Source organism: Plecotus auritus (assembly GCF_963455305.1).
Source record: "Plecotus auritus genome assembly, chromosome: 10".
NCBI classification, from domain to species: Eukaryota; Metazoa; Chordata; class Mammalia; order Chiroptera; family Vespertilionidae; genus Plecotus; species Plecotus auritus.
The window spans coordinates 41,112,663-41,130,646 of NC_137785.1; the positions used below are offsets into that span (position 1 = coordinate 41,112,663).

General features: G+C 39.8%; 1 protein-coding gene across 1 annotated transcript in view; it reads right to left on the reverse strand.

The window, feature by feature from the left end:
- The window catches only part of CNTNAP4 (contactin associated protein family member 4), a 255,817-nt gene that overhangs the window by 198,288 nt on the left and 39,545 nt on the right, over positions 1-17,984 (reverse strand). The window contains exon 2 of the mRNA XM_080646072.1: positions 12,999-13,109. Coding sequence (XP_080502198.1) covers positions 12,999-13,109 — 111 coding nt within the window. The remainder of the gene's footprint in view (positions 1-12,998; positions 13,110-17,984) is intronic.

A 17,984-nucleotide genomic window follows, 5' to 3' on the forward strand; every position in this document is an offset into this window, starting at 1 on the left:
TTCCCACTAAGGGAGAAAATCTGATAAAAAGTCCTATTTGAGAAGAAACACAGAGAAGCCCTTATAAAATAATGATAAAATCATGTAATTTGTCACCATCTTTTTCTTGTGGAATTTCATCTACAGAGCAGCCTTCAAAAAGGTTACAGTTAAAAACCATATAAAATAATTTATGGGAAAAATATTTTAATTTATAGAACTATTAGATAGATGGATAGATAAGTTACATATATATGTGAAGTGACATTAGCAAGATAACAGAATAGGAAGTCTCCAGCTCACAACCCCTTTAACAACAATTTGGCAGCCATCCATGGGCAAAATTCCCCTTGTGGGAGCACTGGGATCCAACCTCAGGTCAGAAGCAGTCCTGCCTCCCAGGGACCCACAAGGGGACAGTCCTGACTGTGCCCCTGGAGGCAGGCCCACCCATTTTGGTCCAAACCATGGTCCAAAGGTAGTTCTGCCCTCCCAGTGACCAGGTAGGAGACACACCTACCATGTCCCTGTGGCAGACCAGCCAACCTCAGTCCAACTGCAGATCGTGAAGCGGCCCCATAACCTGGCCCCAGGTCCCCACAGCTGTCATCAGGGAGCAGTCCTGCTGGGAGACAAGCCAGTTGCTACCCCCAGAGGTAGGCTCTCTCGCCTGGTCTGACTGTGCGTATTGAAGTGGTCCTGTAACCCAGCTCTAGCTCCTCTCAGCTGAGGTCCAGGAGCAGCCCTGTGACCTGGCTCCAGCTCCTCTCAGCCACAGTCCAGGCGTTGTCCTGCCCGAGCAGTTACCCAGCAGGAGTCACGTTCCTCCAGGCCCCTGAAGGCAGGCCTGCTGACCTTGGTTTGACTATAAATCTTGAAGCAGCCCTGTGACCTGTCTCCAGCCCTGCCCTGCCTCAGTCAGGGGATAGTCAGCCCACCCAGGGACCTGGCAGGAGGCAAACTCACCCATGCCCCCAGACGCAGGACCCTGAAGCGACCCTGTGAGTTGGTTCCAGCCACTCTCGGACAGGGTATGGGACCAATCCTACCTTCCCAAGGACCTGCCCAGTGGTGCTCCTTCTCATGCAGAGACAACAATGCAAGGACACACAGATCACCAAAGGTCAGCAAGCATGACACCAAAGGACATTAATACACTTCCAACCGCAAAGAAATAAAGGCCTTTGAATTGCCTAACAAATAATTCAAAATAATCATCTTAAAGAAGCTCAATGAGATACAGAAGAACACAGATAGACAAATAAAATCATGATAAAATTAGGGGGGAGGGGAAAGGGGGGAGTATGAATAAAATGAGTGATTTAACACTTCTGAGAAGCCTTTCAGCTGCATCTCAGAACTTTCTATCCTGAGGACAAACAGGGGAACATTTTATCCATCAGTTTGCATCCTCTATGGTCAAGGTTAGCCTCATAGGCAGATAATACGCCCCATTCCCCACCATAGAGTGTATGATGCCTGTGGATTGGGGCAGGTAGATCATCTCTCAGCACCAGGAAGCCACAGGGCAGGAAGCAACAGGTAAGTGGCCCAGCCCAAGATGAGGCCCTGTTACACCTGTGGCAAGCTGGACTTGGGCCTTACCACAGGGGCTGGAAAAAGAGGTGGGGCTGAGAGGATGTGTCACTCAAGAAGTGTCAGATTACAACACATCTTTCATTATAATAGTCTCTAACACTAGTGAATTCAAAAAAGGTGGTTTCCTACTCAGAGTAATCCTCACACTTCTGCTCCATCCTATCCTGGGGAAGAGGCTCAGGACAGGTAAGCATAGTATCAGAGAAGAAAGCTCTAAGCCCCTGCTCTCACTGTTTCTGTAGTTATCCACCCACCAGGCCGGCAGAGCAAATGGACATGGACATTCCAGCCGAGAGGGGGCGTTCTCATTCTGAGGCCCTTCACACATGTCAGCTAACATTTTGTTTAGAGCATTTTGCATTTATATTCATGAGAGAGAGCTGGTTTTAATTTTCCTTTCTTTCTTGTCCTTGACAGGGTTTGGCATCAAGGTGATGCTAGCCTCATAGAATGAGTTGGGGAGTATATGACTCTTTTTCTGTCTTCTGAAAGCAATTATATAAAAGTAGAGTTATATCTTCCTTTAAAGTGTTTGGAAGAATTCACAGATGAAGATTTTAGCCTGGAGTTTTCTCTGTTGGAGCATGTAAATTATGGATTTACTATCTTTAACAGACAGAGGAATATTTAAATATTCTGTTTCATTTCTTGGGTTCAATTTTGTAGGTCGTGTTTTTCAAATAATTTTTGATTCATTTAAATTTTCAAAATTATTAGCAAGAAGTTTAAAATATCCTCCTATATTTTTTGTCTTATTGATTTTCTGTATTGCGTGTCTTCTACTTCATTAACTACTGTGCTTTTCTTTTTTGTCTCCTGTTCCTTACTTTTGGTTTCATCTATTGTTCTTCTAATTTCTTGAGAAATTGAGAAGTATGGATGGATCATTAATTAATACTTAGCTTTCCTTATTTTTGTAATATAAGCAATTAAGGCTATCAATTTGGTCTGAGCTGCAGTTCACAATTGTGATCTATAGTATTTTGTTATTACTGAGTTCTGTAATTTCCAGTGAGATTTCTTTTTTAGAGGTGTGTTAATTAAATTCCACACCTTTCTGGGCTTTTTAATATTTTTAATTATTGATTTCTACCTTAATTGTATCCAGGGCACTTACTGTGTAGGTTTTAAATCCTTTGAGATTTGTTAAAATACTGATTATGACCCTGAATAAATTTAAGTAAATATTCCAGTACCCTGGGTAAGAAAGTGTATTCTGAAGCTGTTGGAGGCAGAGTTTTATTTTGCAACACATTAAAATATAAATTATGTATTTATATATTTTGTCAAATTTGTTAACTTTGCTGTTAAAATCTTCCATATTTCCATGACCTAATTCTTCAATGAGCTACAGAGAGAATTCTATTAAAAACCCCTCACAATGATTTTGTGTTTCAATTATATTGTCTATTTCTCCTATTATTTCTGTCCATTTTCTTTATATATTTTGAAGCTGTGTTGTTTGGTGCAGAAAATGTCAGGCTCTCTGTACAGCATTTCCTTTCTCTGAACCTTGCCCCTGGAGGCCTGGCTATCTCGGTTTCTCTCAGATATCCTTAAGCCGTTAACACTTCCTAGCTGGTTTACTAGTTTATAGAAACGTAGCTGTTATGGGCTGAATGTTTGTGTCTCATCAAAATTCACATGTTGAAGCTATAACCTTCAACATAGTGACATTTGGTACTTTGGGAGGTAATAAAGTTTAGATTAGGTCTTCAGAGCGAAACCCTCATGATGGGATTCGTGTCCATATAAGGAGAGGAAGACAGCGAGATCTCTCTCTGCACATGCACCAAGGAAAGGCCATGCGCACGCAGTGAGAAGGCAATTGTCTACAAGCCAGAGGGGGGCTCTCACCAGGAACCAAATCTGCTGACACCTTGGTCTTGGACTTCCCTGCCTGCAAAACTATGAGAATATCTGTTGTTTAGCCACCCACCCAGTTGATGGCATTTTTGTTATAGCAGCTGAAGCTGACCAAGACACTAATGTTTCTAAATTAATCAGATAACCAGCCACCTTGCTAAACTCAGGTCCTTGACCATGAGGTAGAACAAAGTCTTAGGTAAAATGTTATCATCCAGAGTTTCCGGGGGGATCAAGCTGTGTGGGGGACTGCACCTAAAATAGTTTGGTTTCTTCCCCTTCTTTGTCCTGCTTCCTCCACTCCCTCCCCATTTTCTTCTGGGAGCTAGCCCCAACAGGCACCTCAGTCATCAGCCCAAGTTGTGTTTCTCTGAGATCCCAACATAAAATACCTGTTTATTACTTAACTTAACTCACTGTTTATTACTTAACTCACTGTTTATTTTCACTTTACCTACATGTGAACTTTTCCTACTCAACAATGTGAACAATATTAGAGATACACAGAGAAATCGTCATATATTATTGATAATTTGTAACTTTATGAATATATTTTAATTGGCCAAATTTGAGTCATTGTGTCATTTTCAGTAGGATCATATTTATAACTAGAGGCCAAGTGCATGAAATTCGTGCAAGGGGGGTGGGGGGTGTCCCTCAGCCCAGCCTGCACCCTCTCCAATCTGGGACCCCTCAAGGAATGTCCGACTGCCCGTTTAGGCCTGATCCGGGATTGGGCCTAAACGGGCAGTCGGACATCCCTCTCACAATCCAGGACTGCTGGCTCCCAATTGCTCGCCTGCCTGCCTTCCTGATTGCCCCTAACCGCTTCTGCCTGCCAGCCTGATCACCCCCTAACCACTCCCCTGCCAGCCTGATTGATGCCTAACTGCTCCCCTGCCAGCCTGTTTGCCCCTAACTGCCCTCCCCTGCAGGCCTGGTCACCCCTAACTGCCCTCCCCTGCAGCCCTGGTCTCCCCCAACTGCCCTCCCCTGCAGGCCTGGGTCCCTCCCAACTGCCTTTCCCTGCAGGCCTGGTCGCCCCAACTTCCCTCCTCTGCCGGCTTGGTCACCCCTAACTGCCCTCCCCTGCTGGCCTAATCGCCCACAACTGCCCTCCCTTGGAGACCTGGTCCCTCTCAACTGCCCTCCCCTGCTGGCCATCTTGTGGTGGCCATCTTGTGTCCACATGGGGGCAGGATCTTTGACCACATGGGAGCAGCCATCTTGTGTGTTGGAGTGATGGTCAATCTGCACATTACTCTTTTATTAGATAGGATAGAGGCCTGGTGCACAGGTGGGGGCCAGCTGGTTTGTCCTAAAGGGTGTCCCAGATCAGGGTGGGGGTTCCCTTGGGGTATGGGGCGGCCTGGGCGAGGGGTCTGTGGTGGTTTGCAGGCCAGCCACGCCCCCTGGCAACTCAAGCGGAGGCCCTGGTATCTGGGATTTATTTATCTTCTACAATTGAAACTTTGTAGCCTGGAGCAGAGCCAAGACTTCTGCTTGCTCCGTGGGGGCAGCCATTTCTGTTGGGATTTATGTATCTTCTATAATTGAAACTTTGTAGCCTTAAGCGGAGGCCTGGGCCGGCCAGGGTGTGCGGAAAGCTTGGCTTCCTCCATCGCCGCAGGCAACCCCAGCCTCCTGCTCTTTCCAGCTCCATGGCTGCCGCAATTTCTGTTTAGTTTTATGTATCTTCTATCATTGAAACTTTGTAGCCTTGAGTGGAGGCCTAGGCTGGCAAGGGCAGGTGGAAAGCTTGGCTTCCTCCATTCCCGGGGAAACCCATGCCTCCCTCCTGCTCTCTGTGCCCGTAGCCATCTTGGTTGGGTTTATTTGCATATTCGCTCCTGATTGGCTGGTGGGCGTGGCTTTGTGGGCGTGGCTTTGTGGGCGTGGCTTGTGGTGTAGCAGAGTGATGGTTAATTTGTGTATTACTCTTTTATTAGATAGGATTTGTTGTTGTTGTTAATCCTCACCCGAAGATATTTTTCCATTGATTTTTAGAGAGAGTGGAAGAAAGAGGGAAAGACAGAAAGAAACATCGCTGTGAGAGAAACACATCAATTGGTTGCCTCCTGCATTAGCCCTAACCAGAGCCCGGGCTAGAGAGGAGCCTGCAACCAAGGTACATACCCTTGATCAGAACCAAACCCAGGACCCTTTGGTCCGCAGGCTGATGCTCTATCCACTGAGCAAAACCGGCTAGGGCCATATTTATAATTTAATTACTAGATTTTATAACAGTTGACAAGATGTCCTAGGCCAGGAGCATTCTGTGTCTTCTAGTTTGAGATGATTTAGGACAATCTGCCTCAAGGCACTCCACTACCTTCCTATTGAATCCATTTCACTCACTCACATGCTGTGAAAATTTCCATTATTAGAGTTAGAAAGAAAAGACATTACCTATAGAATGTTTCAAATAAAAAAGAGTTCATTGTCATAGAATTTAGAAATCCTCAAATTCAATCCCGTGCTTTCATAGGAAAGAGGAAAAAGAGAGGAAATATCATTTACCCCAAGGCCAACCACCATTTAGTATTATAATCTAGTTTTCATGATTCCAAAATCAGCATTTCTTATCACTATAAATAACAGCAGTGGCTCCTTGGCTCACTCACTCATATTACATCATCAGATTGATTCAGAGCTACACAAAATGTGTTATGGGGTAGACAAGGACGATAAAGCGTGAGCTAGAGAGACTACCCAGACATTGGCGAAAGACATTAGGGGGGCGGGGTCATGTCCTTAAGGAGGGGGGCCAAGAGGGAGGGCAACACCCAAAGTAAGGAGAGAACCCAAAGGTCAAGTGGACAACCATCTCTGGTGTTAAATCAAATGAATCTTTTTCAATAGAAGAAAAGTGATTCAATATTAATCCCAGAAGTGACAGCAAACTCTCCTCTACTTTAATGAACAGAGGTAAGCATATGGAGAAATGAGATGTAAATCTTTACTCATTTTTATTTCACCTTCTCAAGGTTAGTACACAAAATATAATCTGGAAGCATGAGTGACACACCACTGACCATAAAATTGATTTCAACTTCATTCTCCACACCTTTATCAAAATGCCAGCAAGAAGTGAAATAAGCCTATCTGAGAAAGACAAATATCACATGATCTCACTTATTTGTGGAATTTAATGAACAAAATGAATTGACCAACAAAATAAGACCCAAAGCATGGAGGCATGGAACAGGCTGACATACCTCAATATGGGATTGGGGGGATGGAAAGAGATATGCTAAAGAACTTATACTATATTTATATGCATAGCCTATGGACATGGGCAATAGGGTAGTGAAGAAATAGGCGGGCAGGTAGGGGGGGGAAATGGGATATATTTGTAATACTATCAACAATAAAAAATATTTTTAAAAACGTTAGCAAGTTTTTTAACTTCATAAACCAATTTCCAATGACTAAAAAAGTAAAAGTATTTTCAATAAAACCATCATATCACCCTAATTCACAAACTTTGACTAAGGATATATAAGAACATTTCTTCTTTACTGCAAGCTAATGATGAACATATAAAATGTAACTATAAATCATTGACGCTGCTTTGCTTTAAAATTAACCAGGAATAAATCAAATCTTCCTACCAGAGTTGTGTGGAAGCCTGAAATCCCTGAGATTACCTTTGTATAAATTAATGCATATATTTGGTCCTGTGAGGTTTGCTAAAATGGGGTTAATTGGAAGGTCACACTTTGAAATTGTTTAACACTCTCCTGGGGCTGTGCTTTAGTAATGCTCGTGACCACACCACAGCACTGTGATCATTTTCAAAAAGGCCAATAGCATTTCAGTACTTTCTTTATGCTTCCAATAGAAAATTAGGGAATTAAAGCATAGAGGTTAAATATGTTTTCTGTCCTTAAATGAGTAAGAAGCAGCAGGGATTTAAACCCAGGAATGGTGAATGATCCCAGATATGTCTAATACCACAGTGTTTGCTCTTCACCTCAAATTTTATGATCCATGGGAGAGAATACATAAGAAGCACAGCAGATTGGCTGAGGGTCAAGTGCTTTGGGGAAGCATGTGTTCTGTGACTATAGGGGTGACCTCAGGAATCTGACTATTCAGGGATTTAGTAGGGTTTTAAGAGCTCTCATTACAATTTTAGGAACTGTACATCTCCTAATCCCAGAGATAAATTAGGCCACGAGAAAGAAAAATTAGGCAGAGCTAATAAGAAGTCATGTGCCACAGCCTGAATCAGCATGGAGGTGGGGGACCCTTGCAATTCAAGTAATTACTGAGGTGCCTTGGGCTTCCTCAGCACATCAGATCCTAGGAGTGATGGGGAAGCAGTTGATATAGAAACATATTTCTCTAACAAACTCTACAAGAACAGGCCTTCCCCATTGCAGTAAACACTGCACACTCCTCAGGTGAGGAAGCTTGCCTGCCCTATCTCTGGCCCCGGGACCTGCACATTTCTGACCCACACCCACGTGCCAATGAGGCACCACGTTACTTAGGCTTGAGTCTTTTTCAGTCCTGCACAAAATTCATATCCTATTCTTTTCCTCATAAAGAAAGTATTGGTTACTAAATATATTGTTATTATTATTTTTATTTTATCCATCACCATTTATCCCCCTTATACTCTCTTGTACCTCCACCCACCCACCTTGCCCCCGCAATCACCATACTATTGTCCACGTCCATGAGTTTTCTCTTTTTGTTTTCTTTATTGCTCCATCCCTTCCCCACCACCCAGCCCCCCTCCCCCAAGAGCTCTCTAAGTCTGTCTCTATTTTGCTTCTTAGCTCAGTTTGTTCATTAGATTGCACATATGAGTGAAATCATATCGTACTTGTTTTTCTCTGACTGGCTTGTTTCACTTAGCATAATGTTCTCCAGATCTAATCAGGCTGTCACAAAGGGTAAAATTTTCATTTTTTTTTATGGCCCAGTAGTACTCCATTATATAAATGTACCATAGCTGTTTTATCCACTGTCTACTGATGGTAACTTGGGCTGCTTCCAAGTCCTGGCTATAGTAAATAACGCTACAATGAACATAGGGGTGCATATACTCTTCTGAATTAGTTTTCTTAAATGCAAATTGAAATCACAATGAGATAACACCTCACACTATCTTCAACAAATCAGCAAACAATAAGTATTGGCAAGTATGTGAAGAAAAGAAAACCCTCATGCACTATTGTGGGAATGCAGATTGGTGCAGACACTGTGGAAAACAATATGGAATTGTCTCAAAAAATTAAAAATGGAATTGCTTTATGACCAGAGATTCTATTTCTTGGAATTTATCTGAAGAAACCCAAAACACTAATGTTATTATTTTTTTAATGTAATAATTATAAAAGATTTCATGCAATATGTTTGACAGCAGGAAACATTCACCTCATCTGTTCTCTTAAGCACTGACATGCATCATGCATATCTTGGGAATTTATCTTTGGGATTTTAATGTAAACATAGTAGTTGTATGCAAACAAGTGCAATGATTTGGGGCAGAAAAAAATAGCCAAATATTTCCTCATAGAGTGTTATAATTATTCACATTAGAAGTATATCCAAGAATGAGAATTCTCTGTGTTAATTAACTATATATGCTAATTTTGCTATAAATAGATACTTGATTATAACAGCAGATTGTATATGCCTGGGAAAGCATTGTTGTACAAGCATTTAGAGCAGAAGGGTTTAGCTGTGGTTAAAAAAAATAGATGATGGGAAAATACAGACAAATATTCAACTTTTTAGCAACACAGGAAATATTTTGATCTTACAGAATAGATGAGAGAAAACAGGGATAGCTCAGAGATATTACAGGTTCAGTTCCAGACCACCACATAAAGCGAGCGTCACAATAAGCCAGTTGTAATCTTCTTGCTGGTGGAGGTCTTGCCTTCAATTTGTGAAAAACCCAACATCTGTGAAGTGCAATAAAGCGCAGTATCCCTGTATTTGTCAGTTATGGAAGCAATATCTTTTATACTTTAACACATGTACATATATTTGTTTATATTCACACATATAAATATGTTATTTTTATCTTATTTACTGCTTTATCATTTTACTTGTATACACAAGTATCTCACATTGCAATAACCCATTTCCAAGATTTCCAATTGGGATTATTTTGCAACCCCAGGAGCAGTTCTACATATATGGCTTCTTTAAATGCTGTCGTAAGAGCACACATTTGATAGACTATCGAATGGTGCACTAGAACCTGTTTGAATTCTACATCGACAATAGTAAAAATTTAAGTTGTCCATCATATTTCAAACAATACTGAAACTACTACAACAATGGAAATATTATGTAAAGGCAGAGGGAGATTTAATTCCACTATATAGCCAGGATTAGCAGTGATTGTCTTTTGATGTGTTGTTTACAGTTAAGTTTGGATTATACTTCTCTGAGCCATGGAGTCTGCCAGGTTCAAATTGAGATGCATCTTCCCAGTGCAAAGAGAGTAGGAAAAGAAGTTATTTACTCACTGGCACTTGTACTAGTTTCTCAGGGCTGCGGGAACACAGTATACTAACTGGGCAGCTTAAAAGAACAGATTTTTTTTCTCAGACAGTTTTGGAGGCTATAAGTCCAAAATCAAGGTGTCAGCAGGTTCATCTCTCTCAACAGGCCTTAGAGAAGAATCCTTCCTTGCCTCTTCCTTGTTTCCAGTAGTTGAATGCAACACATGACTTTTTTTGGTTTGTAGCTACATCATTCCAATTTCTGCTTCTGTCTTCACCCAGCCTTCCATCTGTCTTTTCTGTCCTTGTATGTCTCCAATTCTCCTTCTCCTGATAAGGCCTTACTTGGAGCCCACTCTAATCCAATATAACCTTAACTTATATCTGCAAAGACCCTATGTGCAAATAAGATCACATTTATAGGGACTAAGTCAAGATGTGAAAGTTTCCTTTGAAGGACACAATTCAACCCACACTGGCACTCAAGTAAAAAATTTAAATTAATATACCTCATAAAAAAAAAAAAGATTCTTTTTGCTTCTTCCCTGCTGGCAGAAATGAGAACATGAAGCCTTTTCCTGACCTCAGTCCCCCCTTAGAGGGCCTAATCATTTTCCTAGACCCTACTGCACAGAGGGAAGGCAGTGGGCTATTGAACTTGGTTTCTCACTTCTTGCCTGCCAATCTTTGGCTCTTAAGTTTTCCAGATTCCACAGGAAAGAGGTCACCCTACCTGTGCTTGTAAGACACTGGGGCCTTTAGTTGCTGATTCAGTTTAATACATGACCTGCTAACTTGGCTGAATACCATTTCATAGCCTGATCTAAACACTACAAGGAATGTTGCCATACTAGGAATAATATATAGCCTTTAATAAATCACTCAAAATCTGACGTTCCTTTGTGAACGCTTCATGTAATTATGAGGGGGGAAAGAAAAACTAAATGTAAAAGAAAAATGTAATCAAGTAGGTTGACAACCAGCAAAAGATAATTAAAATGAGCCTGTTTTGTTTCTCTGTTTCATTAACATGCAAATGAGATTCATGAAGTTTGATATTGTATTTCACCAAGAGCCATAGAAACGAATTAAGAATGAAAATGAGTCCCTCTGATGGAGGTTTCTGATGAGTATGTGAATTAATGAAAAATATAATTTTATCCAATTAATAACTTACGTATACTTTTTGTGATTTATTGAACCTCAACAAATGAAATAAAAATAGTTAAATTAAATTTTGTATCTCTTTCCAAGAGCCAAATCCTATGAAAGCTTTTATTACTTAAATGGAGTGGTGGCAAATGTTAAACTCTGCTTTACTTTAAAGGAGCACGAGATGGCCCTCATCCCAGAGCAATGCTGTGATGGCAGCATTCCCACTGGGAGACCTTGGGTACAGGGTCAGGACGGGCCCTCTGAGGTTTGAGGAGAGCCCACTTGCCTGTGATCAATAAGGGATTCAGAACAGAAAATAGAGAGAGATAGTCCAATGTGATCAATAACTCTCACTACAAGGCAAATAAAGGTAAAAGGTTAACACAAAAATATTCAAGGCCCTCCCAATTCCCCATTTGCTACAAGGAGCTCAGTGATTACTCTTATTGATACTCTCACACTTGAAACACACATATAAAAGAAATATAAAAGTTATGTCAATATAAAAGAAACACATTAGTAATTGTCTCAAATAATATGAGATAAAATTTTAAAATAAACTTAAATTTAAAACCATGCTAAATTGTTAGGTATTTATAATGTGTACCAGATGACAAAACACAGACAGACATACACACACATGCGCACATGAACTACTTGCTATGCCTAATGTTCAATGTACTCAAACATTAAACAACAGACCAAGAATAACATCAAGCAGTAAAATTAGAAGAGGTGGCTGACATATGGCATGCTAGAAGGGGATAATAAATGAGCAAATCACGGTTTTAATAATATATGATGTCAGTGTGTACTGCTTTATGGTTGTTAAAAATGTTTTCTGTGTTAGTATCACCATAGAATATAAGCACAGATGGTTTTTGCCTTAGCAGATTATGAAAAGGGACCACGATAATATTCTGTCTCCAAGTGCAGACTTTTGAAATTCTCTCTTATTTCTATAGCAAGTTGCCAATGAATTATATGCACTTTCCTTTAAACGAATTCAAGCAATTAAACACAACCTAACAGTTAACAATATGATCTGAGTGTTCCTGCAGGAGCATGAAAGCTATTTAAGTTCCCATTCCTCAACAGGAGAGCAAATCACATCATCCACATTGAGAAGGAAACGCACTGAGAGATTATTATTTTTAAATAACTAGTAACTTTTAAAAGTACTTCTTTTTGCAAACTTCCTTGCTTATCTTGAAACAGAGGGCCAATGAAATTTTGATGGCTACTGTATACATAAGGATTGTAGAAAGATGTTCCTTGACTTACAATAGGGTTACCTCCCATTGAACCCATCATAAGTTGAAAAGATCCTATGTCAAAATTGCATTTAATATACTTAACCTACTGAACACATAGCTTAGCCTAGCCTACCTTAAATATGCTCAGAACACAATATCCAAAAAAGGCTGGAACACAGTACACTATAGAGTTTCGATTGTTTAAGCTTGTGATCATGTGCCTGACTGGGAGCTACGGCTCACAGCCGCCACCCATCATCACTTGAGAGTGTGGTACCACATTATCACTAGCTCAGGTAATGATCAGTGTGTGCTGCTTTCCCATATCATGAAGTAAAAAAATCCTAAGTCAAGCCATTGCAAGTCAGAGACCATCTGTACTGTTGTAGAAAAGTTTATTTTATGGATATATAAAAAAGCTTGCCAGATTGAAGGAATTCAACTCTTCAGGTGCTGAATGATCATACAGGATTAAAATGGGATGCATCCCTCTGCCATTCCAGAACCAATTCCATACGTCATGTACATCACATGAGTTTCTACCATTTTCTTATTTAGAAATTTACCTCCATTTACAACATATCACTTATAATGATTTTATTAAAAGAGAATGGAAAGTTAATGAGATTCATCATGATCCTCAGAGGGAAAGAAAAAGCAACAAACTTACCATCTCTTCGGTTTAGCCTTGCAAATCCAGGACCGTGGCTGCTAGAGAGTTCAGATGAACTGCTGAACGAGGCCTGAGACAGGGCAGGCACCAGAGGCTCATCACAGTCATCTGCCAAGAGGAAAAAATCCATCCAGATTAGTATAGTACAGTGCTGACAGCTTTCTTGGCTTCAATAGGTAAGAGAAACAAACAAACCAGACAAAATTAAGACAAACTAGAATCTATAACAATATGCCCATTGCTTATATACAGTCTTCTCCTGCAGGTCTATTAAGTTCAATAAGAAAAGAAAAAAAAATTAAAGACAAGAGAATATGAAAAAAGAGAAGGCAAACTTCATAGAAATGACAAAACAATATAATACCTTCAAGTAGAAAAGTTTTACTTAAACAAGAAACAAAAATACTCAATCAGTATACCTAATTTATAAACATACTTATTAAAGAAAGATTTCTAAATTTAACTACACAAAATTAAGAACTTATGATGGCTAAAAGTTATGTAAAATGAAAAGAAATATACCAACACATAGAAAATACTTGCAAAACAGTATACAATTTGTATTCCAAATTAAGGAAAACAAAATAAAATAAAGAAAAACTACCTTTAAATCCATTAGAAAACACATTAGAAAAAAAAATGGCACATGCCAAAACCAGAGAGGTCACCAAACCGAACCAATATACTAGTAAACTGATTTTCAAACTCATCAGAAAAAAGAAGTATAAATCAAGATCATAATTAGATACTATTTCACAGATGTTAGATAAGCAAGATTCCAGAAGTCTGACAACACCAGATCATCCAGACAGTGTGGGCCAAGAGAAGCTCCGAAGGACTGCTAGTGGGATTGCAAATTTGAGCAACTACTTTTAAAAAACCACTTGTCCACTTCAACCTTCCATACCCCACGTTCCACCAATTCCACTGACAGGTCCTCCTGGAGAGTGTCCCTACGATGAATCACTGCTCTTAAAGCACTTTGAGATCTTACTCACAGACACAATACAAAAACAAGTATTTCCTGTATTCCATGAAAAGAAAGAGGCTGGGAAGCAGTGACCTAGAGAAACTCTCGCATTTGTACACCAAGAGACATGTGCAATTTCTAGCAACATTGCTCATCATAGCAAAAAATCGTTAACAATCCAAACATCCAAATACCAAAGAACAGATCAATAAACTTAGTACTTTTCATAATGGAATAGCATACAACAGTAAAAAGGAACTATACCAATACACATACACATCAAAAAAGAAAAAGGTTGGGTCTTAGAAATAAAATTTTCAGTGAAAAAGATTAGGTTATAGAAGACCATATAACATGTTTCATCATTGTGAGAATGTTAAAAACAAGCAAAGCTAAATAACATTTGTTTGGGGATATAGATGATTAAAAAAATCTATTAATGAGAATTGACTTGGGATGGTGAACACAATACAATATACAGATGATATATTATAGAATTGTACACCTGAAACCCACATAATTTTATTAACCAATGTAACTCCAATAAATTCAATAAAATACTTTAAAAACTTAAAAATAAAAAAAGTTTAAATAAATGAGAAGCATAAAATTTAGGATAGTGGTTAATTCTGGAATAAGGCAATATATGTATATATAAATATGCTAAAAGCATACATAGGAAGGCATATGCATGTCTATTATCTATCCTTTTATGTGTATCACATATAAAATTTAAAAATAAGACACAAAGAGACAGGAAAAATATAAGAATAGTATCATAAGAAATCATATTATAAGAAAGTATAAGTGATAAGTAAAAATTTTTTTAGAAATCTGTCTTTATTTTTTAAATATATTTTATTGATTTTTTTACAGAGAAGAAGGGAAAGGGATAGAGAGTTAGAAACATTGATTAGCTGGTCCTGCACGTCCCCTACTGGGGATGTGCCCCCAACCAAGGTACATGCCCTTGACCGGAATCGAACCTGGGACCCCTCAGTCCGCAGGCTGATGCTCTATCCACTGAGCCAAACTGGTCAGGGCAAGATAAGTAAAAATTTACCAACTTAACATTTGAATGCCTTTAACAAGTATTTGCCTAAGATAGCATTTTATTTTTTTAAGATCGTCTCATTTTCATTTGAAGTTCACTTTTTCTTCTTTCACACCTTAAATTCTTTAGCTTACTATCAAGACAGATTTTATAACTGGCCCACAGTTCTTGCATGTCTATTGATTGGCTGAAATAGCTGACACTGTCAATCTAGTTGTAATTCAAGTATTAAGGAGTGCAGACATTAAAAGACATACAATCCAGGGAGTACTGAAGGAAATTCTGATTATGCCCAATCACAAACAAAATGTTTAAATACACTGTGGAAACTAAGATCTGGGGTTTGCATACACAAATGAATGCATTATCTATATCCGGGGGAGGGTGCACGTTTGTGTGTTTACCAGAAGTACAGTCATTTTTGAATTATTATTAGTATTTGGGTCAGAATGAGACAAAGGTATTTAACTGAAATTCACAATCAATTATGCAGATTCAAATAAATGTTTAAATGTAAAATGCCTCTACTGCAATCCATCCCTCTAGAAGGCATATATTTATTGCTCATTTGTTTTGGCACTATGAACTGAGGATGAATCCTGTTCTGTTTTTAGCTAAAAAAGAATGGGATTAAAATAAGAGAAAGAGTGTTTATTCCATTTGTGGGGAGAGGGACATGTGATATGGGAAATAGATGGGGTGCTGATAGGGGGGCTCCTGATGTTTGGTAACATTTTAGTTGTTGGTCTGAGTGAAGTTACATGGCATTATTTTTTTTTTACCATGATCATATACACTTCCCCACAATCTGTCGTACATTATTTAGCAACAAAATATCCTAAAATGGAGTGTAGGAATTTCATCAGATACCATAATAATGTGAATAAAATATCTCTCAAAAAGTTGTGTATTCCAATTCCAAGTTTGCCAAGCTATTTGTTTATTACCAATTTAACCTTCAATAGTCTTGACACCAGGAAGGGGGGTGTCTCAGACAGCAATAATGAGTCTGGTGTGAGTAAAAGCAATATTTCCCTCTAGACATTAATAAAATGAAGTGTCAGTCTCCAGGGAATTGAATTTAATTCCAGAAAACCAGTTTTCTCTGGCTGCACCAAAACAAATACATTAAAACGCAGGCTCTGGTCATGGAAACCTAAGAACCACAATTGGGGGTGATTTTGCCCGTGGGGACACTGAGCGATTTCTGGAGACACTCTGGTCATCACAACTTGGAGGTACTACTGGAATGTAGGGGGTGGAGGCCAGGGATACTGCTGAACATCTTATAGTGCAGCATCTGAGAAACCCTACTCTACACTCACTTTACATTGGTTATAAAAACAACTCAGTGAACTAGTCTTCTGAACTAATCTCTCAGTGAGAACTCTCAGCTTCCTCTCAAATTTCAGTAATTATTAGCTCTAATTTACAGCTTTTCAGAGTGTATCTAATCATTATTCAGAGTGCATAAATATATAGGCATTTAAGTAAGGAGCTTTTCTAATCTGAAATAACATACTATTTCAGTTCAAAACATAATTGTTTTGCTTTTTTTAATAAAGTACTATATCAGATCTCTGTTCTTTTCCAGGGACATATATAGGTACATGTATTACATATATATTAGTATACATATATTATATATTAAATGTGTATATGTACAATATTTGTATCTATGTTAAAATCATATAATACATATATACATACATATACACATGTATTGTAACATACATATACACATACTTATGTATATTTTATTATAATGCAAACATGTATATATAAAATGTGTACTTAAGCTGACTCTATATCAATGCTAAGTTGGCCATCAAATCATAAATGATGGCATATACTTATTGTATGGTATTCTTGTATAAATATATGTAAATATATTTATATATGCATACATATTACATATAAGTGCATTACTAATAATACATGTGATTATATGTGTACATCTATATATATAAAACCCTAATATGCAAGTACTGGTAGACCGAAAGGCCCAACAACCAAACAACCAGTCACTATGACATGTGCTAACCACCAGGGGGAGTGCGCAAAACATTGCGGGCATCAGCAGCAGGTGGCAGAACGCAGAACATGGGGGGTGGGGGGGCGTTGGCCAAGGCGGGATGGTGGAGCAGGTGAGCAGGGGCACCAGACCAAGGCGGGGCGCCAGTCACTGTCATTGGGGTGAGCCTCTGGTGGTTACTGAAAATTCTTTGTTCCCATGCACCCCAGTCCCACTGGCACTCGCACCTGCTGCTGGCACCAGCCCCACTACCCCCGCATCTGCTTCCAGGGCCACCACTTGCACCAGCTGCCGGCGCCTGGCACCGACCCCGATCGCTTGGTGCTGTCAGCGGGTGTGAGCAGCGGCGGCTGCGGGCCCCAATCGCCCCTGAGGACTTCTCCACCTCTCCCTGCTCCTGAGGGGTGATCAGGGCAGCAGCCACCACTTGCACCTGCTGACAGTGCCGGCCCTGCTCGCACCCACTGCTGGCACCGGCCCCAATCACTCCATGCTGTCAGTGGGTACAAGCAGGTGCAAGCGGAGCCGGTGCTGTCAGCATGTGGGAGTGGCGGCAGCAGGAGCAGGGCTGCTGGCAGACAGGGGACCCAGGGCTGTGGCAGGAGGGGCTGGGCAGGGGCACAGAGGATGGGCTGAGACCTGCCCCTGTGCCCACCGCAGCCTCACAGCCCAGAGTTCCTTTCAAGGTACATAAATTTGTGCATGGGGCCCCCAGTATACATATAATATGAATGCATTTCACATATGTTAAATATATATCATTTAATTGTACAGATATTATATAAATATACATATTTATATGTGTGAATAAGAATTTGTATACATCAATACACATGTACTTAGATGTGTAAACATGCTATATATTACTAGTATATGTATACTAGAGGTGCACGAAAATTCGTGCACTGGAGGGGGGTCCCTCAG